At 44.9% G+C, this 19477-nt stretch overlaps 1 protein-coding gene across 6 annotated transcripts in view; it reads right to left on the bottom strand.

Annotated features, from left to right (window-relative positions):
- Mcf2l2 (MCF.2 cell line derived transforming sequence-like 2) overlaps positions 1-19477 on the bottom strand; it is a 246785-nt gene that overhangs the window by 159088 nt on the left and 68220 nt on the right. For all 6 annotated transcript variants that reach the window (XR_780283.3, XM_010624297.2, XM_010624299.1 and 3 more), the window contains 5 exons: positions 15456-15572; positions 10174-10323; positions 4614-4738; positions 3947-4061; positions 3282-3401 (listed from right to left, as the gene is read on the bottom strand). Coding sequence is in view for 5 of the 6 variants with exons in the window: in XM_010624297.2 (XP_010622599.1) it covers positions 3282-3401; positions 3947-4061; positions 4614-4738; positions 10174-10323; positions 15456-15572 (627 nt within the window). In the remaining variant the exon portion in view is untranslated. The remainder of the gene's footprint in view (positions 1-3281; positions 3402-3946; positions 4062-4613; positions 4739-10173; positions 10324-15455; positions 15573-19477) is intronic.

Here is a 19477-nt window from a genome sequence, read left to right as displayed (position 1 = left end):
ATCCACTGTACTAGGCTGGCTGCTTCCTTGTGTGTTTGAAAGTTTTACACTAACAGCTCACGATCCTGTAGCTGGAGGAATCATCCTCAGGATGTTAATACCCTGGGTTCCGGGCCTTCTGGGACACTGTAGCCTTGGAGGGAGAAGCCAAGGCTGTGGTCAGGTTGGTTCCCCTGCCCTGCCCTGGTCCACTACCCTACCCTGCTGGCCCACTGCCAAGCATCAGCATGCCTCATGGCCAAAACCCTACAGCAAATTCTGCTTTTGTAGAAGATGGTGGTGGAAACTGCTGTTTTTCAGAATCAGGAAGAAGTATTTAAAGTCTGCTAAATCCGCCCCTTAGAGCAAGATAAAGAACAGGCTCAATGTGCATGCTACAGGCATCTGGTCAGTGACTGGCTCAGAGGTTACCTGTGAGGGCAATGTCACTGTACAGAAAGGGGAAGCTGGTGACAACCCAGAATCAGTCTATGGCTGGACTGGGAAGGAAGTGGACAACTGAGGGCTGAGAAAAGGATGAACCTCAAGCAGATAGCTGGTGGATTCTGGCTGGGTACCACCTCGTTCCTTTAATGCTTTCTGGGCAAAAGAAAGACTAGCTAAGCCCCGATCATCTGAAAAACACAATGGCTCTTTGAAATCTGACAGAAGACATTGTGAAGGATGCAAGTTACATTATAACTTTGTTTGTTTTACCAAAAGACAGAAGAATAGACCACTGGCTGCATCCTGTAGGAAGTAGCTTTTAGAAATGGGTAAGCAAGGAACGGGCCTGGACTCCACGGCCATCTCAGTGGCTTAGTCAGGCTGGTTCAAGAGTGTGGGCCATGAGCATTCCTGGGTACCACGATGCAGGCCTCAACGCTCGCTCTGGGCAGCCATTTAAAAAGTCTGTGCTCACGGTCACGAGGCCAGGGATCAGAGTCATGCTGAAGTACGTCCAAGGTGGGAAGAGAGAATAGGACTCAGTCGTGCAGACCCATCGCCACTGTTTAGAACCCAGAGCACTGTCCAGTGGCTTCCTGCTCCAGTAAAACTCAACGCTCAGGAATACTTCGGGGCCTACCACGACCACTCAGCCCGCACTGGTCTCTCACCTCCTTTCCTCCCGGCTCACTACTCTCCAGCAGCATTCCTCGAACCCACCAGCCCCGTTCCATCCTGGGACATCCGTACTTGCAGCTTCCTCTGCCTTTATGCTCGTCTACAAAGCTTGGCACAACTGCAGAGGTCAGAGATCCGTGGGCGCCTTCTCAGGGGCCTTTCCTGACCACTCCATCCAGAGCAGCACCCCTGTAGCCTTGTGTTACACACTGTCTTGCCTTTGTGTCACCACCTGATGCGTTTGTTTTCTTGCTTTTCAATTCTTTATGCTAAAGTTTGCAGCACACAGGGTTCACATTCCTCGTGTGGAGCCAGCTCCTGTACCCAACACATTTCATTCCTTTTTTCATCCCCTTTACTTCCCTCCATTTCTCGACCCCCTTCCCATTTGAAAAAGCTCTATCTCCTTACTTTTATTATCTGTCTACCTTGTACTGTGCTCTTTATTTATAATTTGGGTTTCTCATATAAAAAGAAATCATGATATTTGTTTAAGCTCGTGCTTTCTAAATTAATGTCCTCTCTCCCGCAGACAGGAAACCGTGAGGGCAGAGCCTCGACAGGTTCTCTACCACACACAACGGCGAACCCGGGCAGAGTAACCTGCTGATGGAGGAGCACACTCCCTGGAGTTAGTTGACTGAGAAGGCATTTTTACTGATGAGGCATTTCTTCCTAATATATAAATTTATGTAACCAGAAGCACTCGGTATCTCTTTTTCATTAGGACTTCTCCCAAAGAAGTGACTACATAAAATTGGGGCTGTTTGTCCGGGAGACTCTGTGCCATGTAGCCATCACAAGTGTGAGATACGATTTCTCCACTGCTTGCTAAGTTTCTGATGACTCGTGGCCAAAGCAGTCAACGGTCAGCTGGTTACCAGCTGACGACTGGTAATGGGGCCCACAGGGCAAGTGGGAATCCTGAGAAAGGACCTGGGTGCGCAGGTGGGCACAGGAGCCCCTCCAGCTGGGTGTGGCACTGGGCTCCTGTCTCTGGCATTCGGTGCACTCCAATCAAATGGGAATTCGCTCTTAAATGCAGATTCCGATGCCTAGACAGGGCCTGAGAGTCTGCGTATTTAATGCGCCTCTCCCCAGGCAATATGTGTGCTACTGGCCAGAGGTTCACACTGTGGGAAGCAAATCTCTAGTCCTGCACAATAATCATCTGGGAAACAAGCCTTTGGGGTAGCTTGGGAAGGAAGTGCTAATCACAGGAGTCTTGGTCCCCAAGAGAAAACAACTTAGAGAATCTACTTAAGGAAAAGCAGAATGCTATTTCTCTGGACAGAGATGACTCACTGGCCTTCATTTGTAAGAAACTGAATCCGTAAGAACTTAGAATAGAATCACTTCTGAGCACAGAGTAGTGCAAAGATCTAGGAAACTGTCGAATGCCAGTTACGGAGTTGTGAAATACGCGTTCCTTTACAAGTCTGCTGTCTACAACTCTTGGGGCACAGGAAAGAACAAAGCTTGTGTCAGTTCCATACACCAAGAGGACTCATGTGGCTCTAGCTATTGTTGGCCTTTGCAGTTTCCCCTTTTAAAAGTTCCCCTCCGTAACAGCAGCTCCACCCACACAGCTGCTCCTCACAGGGGCAGCCCCCAGCTCATTGGTTCTGACTGGTTTGCGAGTGGTTCACTCACTGCTGCCCAGCACATGAGAAGCAGGGCTGGCCTGAGCTCCCATCACACCTGGGCCTCTGCCCTTAACTGTGTCCAGAAGCTGAGGACGCCTCTGCGTCCCTGGTATCAGCCAGTGTTACTCCTCACAGTTGCTAACATGCGTATATCCTTGGGGATCTCCGGGTGACAGGAGGGCAGGGCCTTGGCATTCCTGAGGTCTCCAGCCACCTCCCAAAAGCAGTGGCGGACACGACTGTCATCATCCACTGCAGCCTCCTTCCCAGGGCAGTGCACCTCCATCCCTGTTAAGTGGTTCCTGGAAGTGTGACAAAATGACAAGGCCCAAACAAACCATCTGGGTTGGAAAGGGCAGTGAGGCACGAGGCGCTCAGCACTTGCAAGCTCTAGCTTGTGACTTGAGTACCAAACAAATGACAAGTACGGGGACAAACTCTGGCCTCAGAACACATGAGCAGCGTATTCGACGAGTTCCAAAGCACTTGAGCACCAAGGTGGACTGTGAATAAAAACCTCACAAGACAAACCTGGCCCTTCTCCTCCAAGCTTCTGTGCTCCTTCAGCAGTTGCTCCACATGCATCACACTGTCTCCAGCTCCCGTGAGCTCGGCCTGCTCTTCCAGCAGACCGTGCAGGGCCAGCTTCACCTACAAGACACATCAGAGCAGCGCAGGCGTACACCAGCCTGCACCCAGCCGCAGGGGCAGGGCCATCATGCTCTAAGGAAGCTTGAAAATCCAGAGAGCATTAAGACCTGTAGGCATCTCATACGGCCTCCCTTCCTCCCTTCCTTTCTTCTTTCTTTCCCTCCCTCTCTTCCTTCCTTCCTTCCTTCCTCCTCTCTTTTCCTTTCTTTCTTTCTTTTCTCCATCTCATTACCTTTCAGACTAAGCTGGGCGGTGCAGAGACACTGGTGGGTAAATATTAGAAATGCACACAGCAGATTACCAGTCCCTAAAGAAGGTAAACCATCAATGAAATGCCGTGTACATCAACAAGAACATGAGGTCCTAGAATGCTGCTCCCCACTGAAAAAGCCAGGGAAGGCGGGGGGGGGGACTAGAAAGGAGCAAGGATATAAACAGGGAGACGAGTTGCTGAGAAAAGAAAAACCCAGTCCCAAAGCATCTGAGAGGAAAGAGAAAACCGGTCTGTATCAAGAAGGAAGTTATATTTAAAAAGAAAACAGTACCTTGCCAAAATTGTGCTCAAAGTGTTGTAGTTGTAGGCATTGGTTAAGCTTCAGGTGATGCTCAAACCAAAACTGACTGAAGGCCTTTTCTGTTTCACCCAATTGAACTAATAACCTTTTGAGGAAGAATGAAAGACAATCTTATATTAGCATTCATTTCTAAGGTATATATGTATCACTTCTATATAAGGTATATATAGGTATATATAAGGGATATGTATATATATATATGGTATATGTAGGTGTATATATGGTGTATATATATAGCACATGGTTTCCATCAGTGTTACTAACTGCAGCAATATCTGCATCATAAGGAATTATCACCTATGGTTCAGTGAGTCCCCACAGCTTCTCTTTTCCAGTCAGGACACCCACAGAGGAGGCAAAACCCCCTCCAGAAACAGGCTCCATACTTTAAAATGTGCCCCAGGTGATCTTGCCTATGTGGCTTCCTTCTTTTTTTTTTTTTCCTATCTGAGACTACATATGCATAGAACACAGCACCAAGCCAAAGTTATTTGGAAATGAAGCTCAATAAGTACTGCTTTCTCTCTTGAAATCCCAGGAGGAGAGAGTATTGTAAGAAGAGGGAATGAAATTCTTTTCCTTGGTTAGTTCAGAACACCCAGCTCTCTCCTCAAAAAGCAAGTCCTATCTCACTCACCTTTCCATGGTAGCTATATTCTCAAGCTCACTAGGATTGAGTTTTCTGGAGAAATTTTTGGTTGCTGGTTCTTGGACACATGACAGTAATGTGGCCCCTTGCTTTCCAAGTAATTTCAGCTCATCCTGGGGAAAAAAAAAAAAAAAAGACTTTCACTGAAGCAATTAACCAAAAACTAATTCTTGATATGGTGGTGATGAGGAGAATGGTAGATCAGGATATTTTTCACTTAAGAAATTAAAAGCTGAAGTCAAGATACAGTTTTTTTAAAAAAACAATTTATCCTTAATATACAGAGTATAAAATTCAAAATTTATAAGATTAGGAACCAGAAAGGCAAGTCTTTTGTGCTCAGCCTACTTTCTCTCTCCTAAAGCAATATTTATTTACAATTTTTTATGTGTCTTATGCTGTTGTTATAAGTTAAAAAGCCAAAGTGGTTAATAAAATCAAGGGTAGTGACCAGAAAGTGACAGATATGGAGTGTGAAGGTGCTAGAAATGGCCAAACAATAACAACAGGATATTTGCAAGTTGACGATGCTCATAGATAAACACCCCCTTCCTTCCACCTGCTCCCCAGAAATGGACAGCAATTGAAGTCTATTTCCTAGGAGCCTCCCCCGTGCTCTTTAACGTAGGGACTCGGGGCTGTGCTACAGGGGAGGCTGTTGGCTTCAAAATCCCCCAGCCCGAGTCTGCTCTTTGGATGGGGCAGGTCATCCCTGCTGACTCTGAGCCCAAAGGAGCACAGCAGGCCTAGAGTTTCACTCTTGGGAATTCTGGGTTTAGTTCCTGGGTTACAGATGCACTCAGCAGTGAGAATAAGACCATGGTTCTAAGATTCGAGCCAAACCGTCACCTCTGCCACAGCTCATTCTCCAGAACAGAAGGTTTGTGTGGCCTCACTCTGTTCCCACTGGGCCCTGGGCCCCCTGAACCTGAGGATTTGTTCCTGGTCTCCCGTCTTACTCCAGGGTTTCCCAGCCTCAAACTTTTCCCTAGGTCTGGTTGATGACACCTTCCTTGGGGCTCTCTGGATCCTCCTGGCTCTGTCAAGCCAGCCACCCGGCTGCTCTCCTGCCTGAGAATCAGACATTGCCCCTCTTTTCCACTCTCAAATGTCTGCCTCCATTTCTTTTTATCTCACCCATGCTCATTAAATATTTGTAGGATGGGTAAGTTAATAATAGTCTAAAAGGAGTCAGGTTGCAGATGGATAAAGACCAATCAGTTATAATGGGGAAAAGTACTCTTGAGATGGTGTTCTTAGCCTTTTCCTCCTCCACCCACTAAAAAGGGTCCTGGATTTTCCCACTCAGAGCTTGCGTAGGATTCGGCAACATCCATTCTTAAGATTTATGCACAAACACACACACACACACTTTTGTGATGCAGAGATGGGAAGAAAGGCGGAGAGGCTAGAGGAGGAGATGTAAATGGCCAGGGCAGGCGGAAGGGGAGCTGGAAGGACGGCATACACAGTGAGCCTCAGAAAATGAAGAAAATTTGTGAGACGGGGAAAGTGGATCTCATACGTGATGGTACACACTGGGCATCTCTTGCACACTGTTAAAAAAAAAAAAAAAGCAAAAATCGTGGTCTGGATCACAGCTTCACAAGGGTTACAATATCTGCCCCAAACCAGGGAAAGGTAGAGGAACGACAGCCCCCGGAAAGGTAAAAGTAAGTTGCCCAGGCCAAAAATGGAGTCTCAGTTTCTATGGAAAGAAAATATCCATCAATTTGAGTATTTGATTTCTTTGACTTCCAGCACTCAGGCTGGATGGAAGAGGAGCTCAGGGCTCTGTGTTCTGAGCTTGTGCATGAATTCATGCTCCCTTTCCAAGAGTTTCCTTCCTTTGTGCAGCCAGGTCCCCTACGGTGGCGGGGTTAGTGCTCGCAGTTGCCTTAGAAAATCAGAGCGTCTCCTTGGAGAGGGGTCGACTGTGAGCCAGGGGGTGAGTGCGCATGTGCCAAGCACCCCCAGCGGGGAGGGGGTTTCCATTCCCAGGGAAGGCTAAAGCCGCTGGTGTGCACAGGACTTACTCTTCCTTCCTGTTCCCCAGATGGGACAGTGAAATCACAGAGAAAACAAGGTTTCCAGTCTTAGAACAAAGCCCAGTCCCCACAGTCTGACTGGGTGCAAAAGTGCAGGAGTTGGGGACCCAGGACCCGACTGTTGGGATGAGTCAGAGTCCAAGAGTGGCTCAGCCTGAGGGGAAGGAATTTATGTTTCTAGAGAACAGCCCTTTTTCAAGTTGTGATTCCTTAAAAGACTGGTAAGATCATTCTGCTGGGAGTATTCTGAGGCGGGGTTTTTTTTTTCTGTGTAAACAGATACCATTGGTAGCCAGAGGAAAGAGATCCTTTCAGAGGTCACGCTGCACAAAGGAGGAAGGACTCCACAGAGAATTAGCAAATGAGGCTGTAAAACCCCTCAGTTCAGTGGCTCTCCTACTTTGATGGATTGGAAAGGTGACTGATTATAAAAACAAAGGTAAGAGCTCTGAATATCCCCAGGAGAAAGTAAACCAAGCAATCAGGCTAAGTCTCCCCCCTGTTTAGCAGCTCTCCAGGCTGGGAGAAAACAGTAATTCACGGGCTGTGACTTTTACAGCTATTTAAATAGATTTAAAAGTTCACTCTGGTAAGGAATGAATCTTGCGTTGTATTGGTTTTTCACTTGGAAAAGGTGCTTTCCAAATGGAAAATGAACTATTCGGCTGCTTACAGAATCTTTGGTTAAAGTTAGGTAAAACACTAATGAGTTTACCACCGAGTAAAATAAGTTATGCATAAATAACCATAAACTACTAAGTTATCAATAAAAATTTAAGGAACAGGTGTAAGACTTAAAGTCTCACTTTTATTCTACGGAGCGTGAACAGTCAAAAAGGTTTTTATGATGTTGGGTCCTAACACCCAGCGAGGCTCCGGGAGCTCACTGAGGAAGGGGAGTCACCCAGGAAGGAACACACCAGGCTAGATGGTAAATAGACCTTTATTAGTCTGGCCAGACAGCACTCCCGGAGCCAGGTAGCTCAGAGAGGCCACTGCTCAGCGGCTGAGGTGCTTTTTATAAGGTTTTTTTAAACAAAGAGTCAGGGAATTCACAGAACAAGACTGCAAACGCACTGTTTATCTTATGCAGGAAATGTTCTACGGTCACCTTTTGTCAAACCATTTGCCCCTGGGCGGGCTGTTAACCAAGGTAGCAATTAGCATATGAAGAAGCACAGTCTGGCCTATTAGCATGGAGTCACTTTAGCCTATTCAAGTCTTACAATGGGCTTTTTCTAATATAGCCCATTTTTCTTTTCAAGGCATTTTTAGTTGAGAAAGAAGAAAAATGTAACTCAAATATAATTTTGATATTTTTGCTTTTAAGTTACAAGATAAAGAACAAAGAAACAAATTTGCGTTGGGCCAGTGATTAGTAATCACAAAAGGCCCCCAGAATCCTCTGTATTATCTTTCATAGAAAATTATTTGGTAGGATAAACAGCATGTTTCTAATCCAAATCCTATTATTATTCTTAATGAAGATGAATTCCTTAACACATTAAACTGTTTTAAGATTATTTTATCAAACTGTTTTAAGATTATTAATCACTTTATTCTCAAATAGGGCTGAGTTTTTGCTGTGATTTTATAAACTATAAACACAAGCCTCATGAATTAGTTTACGCAAGACTGCATTTGTTTTCTTACTAAGAGGCTAATTAAGTGGAGCATCCTGAAGTCTTTTCACTTATTTTACAGGTTAGATGGGGAATTTAACCAAATCAACATATGATAAATTAGAGGATAAAATTATTTTTTTCTTATAAGTGTCAAATAATAGTCCACATGATCTGTGTGAAGTTTTCACGTCCTTTTCCCAGAGTTGCTGGTTCATATGCATAGGAAACTGTTCTTATCCACCTCAGAGCCTGGTTCTTTCCAGCCCTCGGCCTCTGTAAAACTGTCTCAGCTGAAATTACAGAGCGCTGCTCATCCTGCCTTTCCTGGGTCCAACCTACCACACAGTCAGTAGGACCTTTTTGGCTGGTTTTTACTTCCCAGAAATGTCCAAAACCCACATTTTAAAAACACTTTGCCTCACAGCATTGTGCGTGTCCTCACTGCATCAAAGCTGGAAGAGCTGGACTCTAATTGGTGGCCCAAAATTTGCAAAAATGCTTTGCTAGGGCTGGGGATTTAGCTCAGTGATTCTACCACCTGCCTCGAAAGTGCAAGGTCCTGAGTTTGATGCCCAGTACCAAAAAATAAAAAGTTTTGCTTGTTGGTCACTAGTGACCTTCCTGGCTGGCCACGGTGTCACCTCAGTGCTTCTGCCTTGCAGCAGGTCCAGGCAGTGAGGCTGAGATCACACCAGCTCCGCTTTACAGCCTTCCCTCTGGTGCTGAGCTCCGTGTCCTGCCCAGCATGACTGCCTGGCTCTCTGGCTGCTCCGCACACCCCTGGAGGTCAAACCCAGCTTTCTGCAGCCTGGGCCTCGAAGGAATTAGGGGAGGTGACCTGGGCCAGTGTGCTAAAAATAGAAAATGACCAAGCTTCCCAGAGGCCTGTGCTGGGGATACTTCCAGGATGTTGTTGGGATTTCACAGTGTGAGCCTCGATCTTGTGAATAATCTTGGGAGAACATTTGGAGCTCTTTTTGGACCACAGCCCCATGAAAGATGGAATTTAGCATGGTTCCCTTGCACGTGGAAGAATTCATTTGCCATATCCTCTAGCCTCTGAGACTTCCCTGACCAGACAGACTCTGTGGTTCTCAAGGCTGCACTCTTCCGGGAGTTTCCTGGCATGTAGTGGTGAGTATGCAATACATGTTGAATAAGTGAGTAAATTAATCATTTGGTAAAGCATTTTGTAAATTTTGGGTCACAGATAAAGATTTCAGTTTTTGGCAAATTTGAGGCAGCCAGGACAATGCTACCACCGTCCGTTTGCTGCCATATTGAAACAGGCCTTCGGGGAAACATGGAATTCAGTCTGGTCATGCTTCTCAGGGCAGAAAGATGATGGCACCCATGCAGTTAGGAGCCCCAGGACGACCTCCCTTACTGTGTGCTCCATGAACCCTGCTGAAACTCCCTTCTCTACAAGTTACACTGTGCTCTCTCGTGAGTCACCTAAGGGGTGGTACGCCTTTCAACCAACTCAGAACAACTTCTGTACAGCAGTCTTTCTGCTCAAATGACTTCCCACGTGAAAAGTCACGTCCCTGAGAAAGTCAGTTTACTGGCCTGTCACCAGACTTCATGACAACCCCTGGAAAGCTCACACTTTGAGTCACCCCCTTCCACCCGCTGCTCCCTGCGATTTCACTGCGTGCTCTCTTGCTCTGCCCTGGGCGGTCACAGAGTTTGCCTTCCTGGTGTGCTTCTCCAGGTCTCACATTCACCGGCCTCCAGAGACTCTTCTCTTCACCTACTGCCTATCCGTAAGGTCTCGGGAAGCCAGCAGCTGCTGTGTGACTGAAAGCGAAGGAAGAGGAATTCTGCTCCTGGCCCTCTCCAGGAGTTGACATTCGGAAGCCTCTGACCACTCACCTGCACCTTGTCCTGCTGCTGGGTGTGGGACATAAGAAGATCTTCGGAGGACAGCACGCCTTTGGGCAGCTCTGTTGCGGCCAGGCAGGCCCCAAACATCTGCAGCATCTGCGCAGTGGTCTTCAATGTCAAGGCAAAATTTTCTATGGCCTGGAAGGTCAGACGATTTTAACAAGGCAGAGCAATTAACATGCACTACTATGCTCTCAAAGGAAGGATACAGAGCCAGCTACCATTTCTGGGGTACCAGTTATGGGCCACACATTGTCCCTTCTTTTATATATTTGTGTATTATTTCAATAATACAGAGGGGGAGATATTTTAACTCCTTTTATAGAGGAGGGAACAGGAGCACCAACAGGCTGTGAGTTGCCCAACACCAAATTCCTTGGGCAGTAAAAGAGACAGGATCCAACCAAGGCCACCCTGTTTCAAGGATGGGGCTTTGATCATTTCCCTCAAGAGCACCTAAGGCAAAGTCTGACTCAGAATCTTATGTGAGGTGCAAGGCTGCAAAGGGCAGAATCATCCCCACTTCTTTCTAACAAACCTGACTTTCTCTTTACCCCCTACTCTCTCCTCTCTCTGCTTCTTCCCCTCACACACCTGTGCCTGTGCCCGCTGCCTGTGAGAAGCCTGTCAAGTGCCGGAGAGGATATGACAGTTGGAGGAAAAGATGAATGTGGTGATTAGGTCACTTGTGACCTTTGAGGGAGATGACTCCCTTAAACCATTACCAGATGTGGTTTGGGGACTTCTTCATGTCTCCGACTTATAAAATTTGTGTTCTCTGTTCTTTCCAATTGGATCTCTGTACTACTATTAAATAAATATGTGCTAACCAATCGGCGGCTTCTCAGGAAACACTCCAGGTGAGGCGGTGACCCTTTAGCAGACTGCTTAGGGAAACCCATGGCCTATGCTAGAGAAAGTGGTGTGGGCCTGAGGAGTTAGCTGCAGTTTTGAGTCCCATGAATCATCCGCTTGCCAGACTGTACTCCCACACCCAGTGCTCTCCGCCCCTGGAACAATTCTTCCCCCAAGGGTAAACCACGTCACATTCACCTCCACACCCAGGGTCCAGTACTGTGCCTTTCACACCCGGAGAACCCACACACAGCTGTGGAATGGGTGCACGGAAAAAGCAGAGGCCCATTGAACTTTCATTTGAGAAAAACCAACCTCTTTTTCTATGTTATCAGAGAATATTTCTGAAAACCCAAACCCACATCATAAAGAATGCCCAATCGGATGGGGCGGGGGGCAGGACTACATCAGAGGTCAGAGTGGGGGGCTGGCATGAGGAAGATTCGAGAACACTGCCCACCTCCTTCTACCAAAGTCTTCTCTACTTCAGCCACTGGTATCCTTGAAGCATTGTCACAGGAGAATCTCCCTATTAGCACAGCTGCTTGGGCAGCTACAACCTTCAACGTTACAGGGCTTCCAGACAAATACTTTTGTGAAAACTTTTCAAGTATGTCAAAGTTATTATGTGCACACAATCCAGTGTCTGTATATGGCACACTTATAATTTATCACTAATGACCTGTGGTGAATAACATAAAAGGAAAAACCTCACCAGGAGAATAATATGAACAAGTAAGGTTATGATGTATTTTGCTTTATATGCATGGCCCCTTTTAGTGCAGCTTGGTTAGGTATTGTCCTCATCACCCTAGACTCTACAGATGAGGGAACTAAGGCATGCTGAGGCGAAGTGATTTCCCTAAAGTCATATAAAAAAATGGTTGAAATGGGTTGGAAGCCAGGTGACCTGGCTCCTTGGCTGTGCTCAAAAGCACGACATTTTGCCAGTTCTTAGTAGTCAAAACTGTATTTAGCAAAGTCTGATTTAAAACTAGATCCACAGAAAAGCTTAGCTCTGAGAGTTGAAGATGTGAATTAGAGTCCAGCTCCTGACTCACCTAATGGTACAACCTTGGGTAAGCCTGGTAAGGCCACTGAGCCCTAGAGTCCTCATTGGAAAAGAAGGGGTAATGCTTCTGTTCTGCAGGGTTTGGGTTTCTTTTTCTTTCAGGGCTGGGGACTGAAGGGCCTCATATATGCTTGGCAAGTGAGCAACATTCCCAGTCATGTGAGGTTTTTTTGAGGTTCAAAAAAGCACAGCAAAAGGGACCTTGGGGCCAGTGGAGTATCTTAAAAGTTTGGTAATAAAAACAGTAACCCAGAGTGTCAGGGGCAATGCCTGGAACAGAATAGAGCCAGTGTTCCGTGGAGGTTACCTATTCACAACTTAATTTGATTCCATGTTACTCCATGAGAATAGCACAGAGGACCTGATCTTGATAGGATAATTAAAAAGACTGGTTGGCCATCTGACCTTGGATAAGTCTCCTTTTTATCTGAAGGTCAGTTGCCTTGTCTGTAAAATAAATTGATTCAAATAAACAATCTTTAGTGTCTTCTGAGGTCTAATTTTCTGACTCTGTCATTCAAAGGTGTGACATCCAGAAAACGTGCATGCGCGCACACGCGCGCGCGCACACACACACACACACACACACAGAATGGATCTCTATATTTTAATCACAAGATATAAAACAATATTTATATGTATTTCTACTCTATTTTCAGTTATATGTGTATATAGAAAAGTATGCATAAAGCATGTACGAGGTATATAAAGAATAATGTTTGTCTTTCAGTACTCATTGCATTTTAGCATGTATTTCAACACCTCCACAAACACAAAACCATGGCTACAAACTAGGTCTAGCAGGGCAGGAAGTGGGTACGTGGTTGCTCTAGACATCCCTAAATAGCCAGTCTTCATGAACTTAGCCTTCTCCAACTCGCTAAGTTCTTAAAGAACTATTTGGATCTTTGATGTCAAAGCATACATCTTTAAAATGTATTTGCTGTAAGTTGTCTTGGCTCAAAGATTCGAGGTAATTTGAAAATGTGAACAACATTAAAAACAAATGACAGGTAGAGAAATCACAGCTATGGGGAAAGCTAGCCAGCCCAACAAGGATGGCAAGACAGTAACTTCTTTTTGAGTATTTAATGTTCCAAATGTCTAGGAAGTGAAACACTAAGGCCTGGGAGCCCTTCAGGGTGCAGGTGGCCTAATGAAATTCAGTCTGGGAGACTGGCCCCACGGTCACTCATTCATGTCACTGACAGCATTCTTCATGAGCTTTCTCACACAACTTTCATGATTAGATTTACTTAGACTTGTGTGGTCATAAAAACTTGACCATTCCCAATGCTAGGCATGGTGGTGCTCCCCTCTAATCCTAGCTGTTGGGAGACTCAGGTAGGAGGATCTCTGGGAGTTCAAGGCCATCCTGGGCTACATAGTGAGTTCAAGGCCAGTCTGAACTACATAGCAAGACTCTCTCTTAAAAAACAAACAAAGAAAAAAGCTCGCACTCCACTGATATTATCTTGGAGTGACCTTTTTTTTTGGTAACAAGGGTCAAACTCAGGCCCTTGCACTTACGAGGCAAGCGGTAGAACCACTGAGCCAAATCCCCAGCCTGGAGTCACCTTTTTTTGAAGGTTGGAAGTTCAAGGTCAAGGTGCAGCTGGCTTGGAGTCTGGCGCCTGTTCCTCACAAGATGGCACTTTCTCTGCCTCCTCATGGGCAGGAGCCCAAAGCCATGCTCTTGAACCTCTTACACCCTCTCAGGAGGGTACTTACTCATGACTTAGTCACCCCAAAGCCCTTCTTCTGAATACTATCACATTGGATCCTAGCATACTTAACTTGGGGTTGGGAGGCACAATAATAGACAACCCAGAGCAGCAAGTTTTATTTTCACTTTTCCCTCAATGTTCCTGAACCTTCTAGATTAGCATAACAACCACTAATACAAATAAGTGGGCAAAAGTAACATACCATACCAAGAATGATTAAAAAAAAGTTACTACAGTAAAAGATACATTGCCAAGAACAATGAGATAAACATGTTTGAAGCAAGGGGGAGTTTTCTGAGGGGATTTCATGGCAATGTGTGTTTTACTGTTATAAATTTTTTATTTAAAAATTTACTCGGTTGTTTGATGAAACGTTTATGTCAATTTCTGCCAAGTAAAAACATAACGGTGTATCTTCATCACCTTTTTCACTGGATCTGGCACTGCAAGACTTTCGGCTCTTCCCAAAGTCAAAATGACCATGAAAGAGAAACACTTTGAATTGATTCATGACAGCACAACTAAAGACACTCAGGAAAGAGCACTTTGAGAGCTGCTTAAGACAGTGAGGAGAGTGACAGGATAAAAGAGTCTGAAGTGAGGGAGAGGCTTTGAGGGAGATTAATGGCAATGTGTCTTTTACTGTAATAAATTTTAAAACATATTTAGGCAGCCACTATATTTTTTTGTTTTGTTTTGTTTTTATTTTTGAGACAGGGTCTCACTATGTAGTTGAGACTGACCTGAAACTCACTATGTATCCCAGGCTGGTCTTGAACTCACAGCGATCCTCCTGCCTCCCAAGTGCTGGGATTACAGGTGTGCACCATCACACCTGGCTTCCACTATATATTTTTTTTCTTACTTTGTATATCAGGGCCTGTATCACTTTCCACATCAGACATTCAGGTAGCTTTTGTTAGTTCAAGGTTTCTCAACATTGGCCTTATTCTCATTTTGGGCTGGATAACTTTTTGTTGTGGAGGCCATTTTATGCAAGATGTTTATTAGCAGGATCCCTGGCCCCTACTCACTAGAAGCCTAAAATGACCTCTTTTCAAGTTATGACTACAAAAACTAGCTATAGACATCGTCAAATGTGCTGTGGGGACAAACTAACTCCCAACAGAGAGCCAGTGTGTTAGTCCCGCTTAACACAGGAGGAACTGTGCTCAGAGGGGTTTAGTAACTCACTTTCCACCAGAGTAAGGGGGATGGTATTTAAATGCAGCTAATTCTGACTTCCTGTCCACTGTATACAGGAATTACCTGGGGAGTTTTATGAATTGCAAATGTCCGAGATCCATTCCAGTTCAAGTAATTTCCCTGAGGTCTATATAGCAGAGTATGGTGTTTTCAAAAACTCCCCAAGTATACCCTAAGTGAAGGCTCTCAAAACCCCCAGATCAGAAGCTGCAGGGAGCTTAGGCAGTTAGCAGGGGAAACCTCAGGCTTTTCCCTCACACCATACTCCTTCCCCACTCCACGGCTGAGAAATTGCAGCTTTCCTAGTACCAGGCAGTCTTGAGCAGCGACCTTTCAGCTGAGGACTTTTAGCTCCCTTGGCTTCTGAAAACCCAGGAGAGGCAGTGGAATACACACAAGGTGATACTCACAGTGCGATGATTCAGCCACTGGCTGTGGCGATATTCCAAAGTTCCCCCTAGCTCCTGAGTCAGCTGGCTTTTGTCAATGTAGCCATGGAGGTCAGAAACAGAGTTTAACATGATGATCTGTAAGGGGGGGATATATATATATATATATTCCTCATACATAGACCATTAAATAGCTTATCTAGCTCTCTTATTAAACAATATTTCAGCTTTGCCTTGTCAGACATTTGTAAGCAAAGATGATCTATATACAGCCGGGAACTATTTCAGTGTCTCTTTCCATTTTTCCCCTTTCAGACAAGGAATACCAAAATGTCATATAACCTCTGACAAAATGATGACTTGGATCAGGATGTTCAGTTTTAGGCTACTTAGGAGACAGGACTTGCTTTAGGTGACTTTGTCCAAAGTTCCCAAGCTAAGGTATACTTTTCAATCATCAAAATCAAGGGCTGTGCTGAGGCTGAGAAGTCTGGACTGAGAATCCCAACAAAGTGCGGTTTGATGAATATCAAAATAAAGTTGGAGGGCCGGGGATTTAGCTCAGTGGTTCCGCTGCCTGCCTCGTAAGCCCAAGAACTGGAGTTCAATCCCCGGTACCAATAATAAATAAATAAATAAAATAAGTTAGAAGACAGGAACCTGCAGAGCATGGATTGAAAGAGCCATGGGACAGTTACAGCCCTCTGAACGGTGAGGAAGGGTCCCTAGTCGGTCTTGCATGGAGGAGATGAGGGGGTAATAGTGAGGGGGTTTTCATAAACTAACAATTCCACTGATGAACAAACACTCACGCATCTAGAAGAAGCTAACATATTCCAGACTGGCCCCTCCTGCTCCTCTATGGCAGGCCGGACCTGGGCATGATCTACGCTGTCTGACCGGGGACCTCTGGGTATCTATCACACCTTCTGCTTACTCCTACCAGGGACTAGGACTCCTTACTCCTATCTCTGAAGCACAGCCCCCGTGCCTTTTACTAGCAACCTTATATATATAAATTTTTAAAAATTTTTATCGATTATTATAAACATTGATTCTTGTTCAGGCATAAAAGAATGTGGACTTTCTACATTAACAAGTAGCAGCGGTGGCAAACCCAGAACACATAAGTCAGCAGGCTGTTTGTATCGTTGAAAGCTCTAAAGGTTCTCCATCGCTGGTAAAGAGTATTAGTCAAGTGGTAAATCTACCCTGGAATGAAAAAGATAAACTAGGGCCAAATACTCCAGGTGAAACAAAATTACAGAAAAAAAAAAATTTACTCATTGAATAGGTATTGAACTGCTAAGAAATACCAGGTACTGGGAAACAAAGTCAGAGGTGTGATGGGCCACGCCTGTGAGGAAGCTAGGTTTAGTGGAATCTAATTACTACCTATTCCTACGTTAGTCTGGATGGGGCCCATGGCTTTCTCCTTCACTTCTGAAAAGTTTGAATATTTAAAAAATTTATAATGTAAGAAAGAAACAAAACAAAACAAACAAACAAACCCTGAATCTACTACCTATGCTTCTTCCTCCTAAAGTTTTAAATCACTTATGGGAGGGGCCAGGGATGCAGCTCAGTGTTGCCGCACCTGCCTCGCAAGCACAGGGTCCTGAGTTCGATCCCTGCCACCAAATAAACAAACAAACAAAAAGCAAATAAATCACTTATGGGAGTTTCAAGAAGGTTTCAGTGTTTAAAAGTTAGACATTATAGGACAAATAGCAAGAAGTTATGAAGTTAAAAATGTCGTCTGCATTGCTATGGCAACACCAGGAATCTAAAAAGATACACAGTTACGTAGGACTTCCTGTTGGACAGAAGCCACTTTGACCCCCAGCCAGCACTGTCAGAAACCGATCCGGCCAGACTGCCTGATTCCCTCCATCTAAGTGGGAGGGAGGGCTTCCTCACACGCACTAGGATGCTGCCTTCTCATCTTAAGCTGCTGAAAGTCAAGAGGAATTTTACATTAAAAGCCAAAAGCAAAAGCTAAAATTGCAAAGTGAAGATAAAAGAAAGATATCAGCAGGCTCAACTTTGAATACTGAGCTGTAGATTCACAGCATCCCCAATCAAACTCCCAACAGACCTTTTGTGGAAACTGACAAGCTGGTTCTAAAATTCATACCCAAATGCAAAAAATGCAGTTTTGAAAAAGATGACTCACACTACCTGGTTTCAAGACTTATTAGCTATTGTAAATAAGCAAGAGCACAACAAAGGCAAAAGACCGAGATCAATGGAACAAAATGGAATCCTGAAATAGACTCACACAGATATGGTCAACTGGTTTTTAACTTTTTATTTTGAAGTATTCACAGCAAGTTGCAAAGATAGTTCAGAGAAGTCCCATGTACTTTTACTAAGCTTCTCCTGCCCCGCTGCCTACACCTGTATAATTATAGAATCTCGTCTAAGCAACAGTGTAATGGGTGAAACGTGTGTAGAGCACTACACTGTCTCACAGGTGTGGATAGATGCCTGTGACCCCCGGCACGGTCCGGACGCAGAACCGTCCCATCACCAGAGACCTCCCTTGTGCCACCTTTATGGCGGCACCCTTCTACCCCCTGCCACCCCTGAACCCTGGAAAATGCTAATCGGACTCTTGACAAAGGTGCAAAGGCAATTAATTTAGTGGAGAAATAATTCCATGTGCAACAAATGGTGCTGGAACACTGGACATCCACATGTAGAAAATGGAACCTCAACCCATACTCTACATTTTATATAAAGATTAACTCAAAAATGGATCACAGATTTAAATGTAAAAATATAAAGTTTAGGAGGAAATTGGCAAGTATGATAAGAAAAACATTTGGTCTTTGTCCCAGGTTCTTGGTACGGAGCCCCTAAAAGCCCTTGGAATTTCCTGAGTGATAAGAGTATTTTCATTCTGGGCCTGTTTGGGTCATATTTGAGTTTACATTCATAGAGTGACCTAGGATAAGATCCTAACGGCCTTGGGATGGGGCTGGTCACCGGAAAGAGTAAAATGATTACAGGTTGGAAATCTCAGCCCCACCTAGCAAATTTAGGAGCTTACACTGGAGACTGAGCTCTTATAAAAACTTGGCAAGGAGCTTTACAGAGCTTCTAGGCGGTGGAAACATTAGGGTGCAGGGAGAGTAGAGTGTCTGGAACTTCCAAGCCCCTTTGCCCATACCCGGATCTATGCATCTCTTTCCCCTGTCTCTTCCAGAAGTGTATCGTTTATAATAAGCTGGTAAATATAAGTGCTTGCTTGAGCTCTGTGAGCCATTCTGGTCAATGATTGAACCCAAGAAAGGGGTTGTGGGAACTTCCAAGTTACAGCTTGTTGATGAGAAGCACAAGAGGCCCTGACTTGAGGCTGGCATTTAAAGTGGCAGCAGTGCTATGGGACAGATAGCAATGGAATCCCTCTGTTGGGGTCGGGAGAGCTGGAGAATTGTGTGGTGAGGAGAAACCACATATTAGGTATCGGAGGAGTTGTGTGAGCAGAGAAGTGGTGAATGAGTCAGGAAAACCTTGGGCAAATTCTTGGGCTAGGCAGAGTTCTAAAGCAGCACACCAAACACAAACCCATAAAGGAGAGTTGATCAACTGGGCTTCATCCACATTTAGAACATTTACTCCACAAAAGCCACTGTTTAGGAGAGTAAAGATATTATCCCCACCTGAGAGGAGATACCTGCAGGTTGCCTATCTGACAATGATTTTTATGTGGAATATATAAAAAGTCTCAAAGCTCAGCAATAAGAAAGCAATACATTTAATAATAGCAAACATTTGAACCAAAACGTCACCAGGGGGGATGTACAGATGGAAAATAAACCCACGAAAGGAGGTTGGTTCCATTAGTCATCAGGAAACCACAAATGAAGACTGTAGTGATATGCCACCGTGCACCTGAATAGGATGGCTAAAAATTGTTAAATTTACCCTTGTTTTGCCCAGGTAAAGAGATAGTAAGAGCTAGAATTCTTACACACGGCTAGTAGGAATGCAGAACAGTACAGCCACTCTGCAAAAGAGCCTGGCTATTTCTTACA

The sequence above is a fragment of the Fukomys damarensis genome, unplaced genomic scaffold (assembly GCF_012274545.1).
Source record: "Fukomys damarensis isolate Sample0158 unplaced genomic scaffold, DMR_v1.0_HiC HiC_scaffold_12, whole genome shotgun sequence".
Classification (NCBI taxonomy): domain Eukaryota; kingdom Metazoa; phylum Chordata; class Mammalia; order Rodentia; family Bathyergidae; genus Fukomys; species Fukomys damarensis.
The sequence above is the reverse complement of the archived record's forward strand: the minus strand, read 5'-3'. Positions and strand labels throughout refer to the sequence as shown.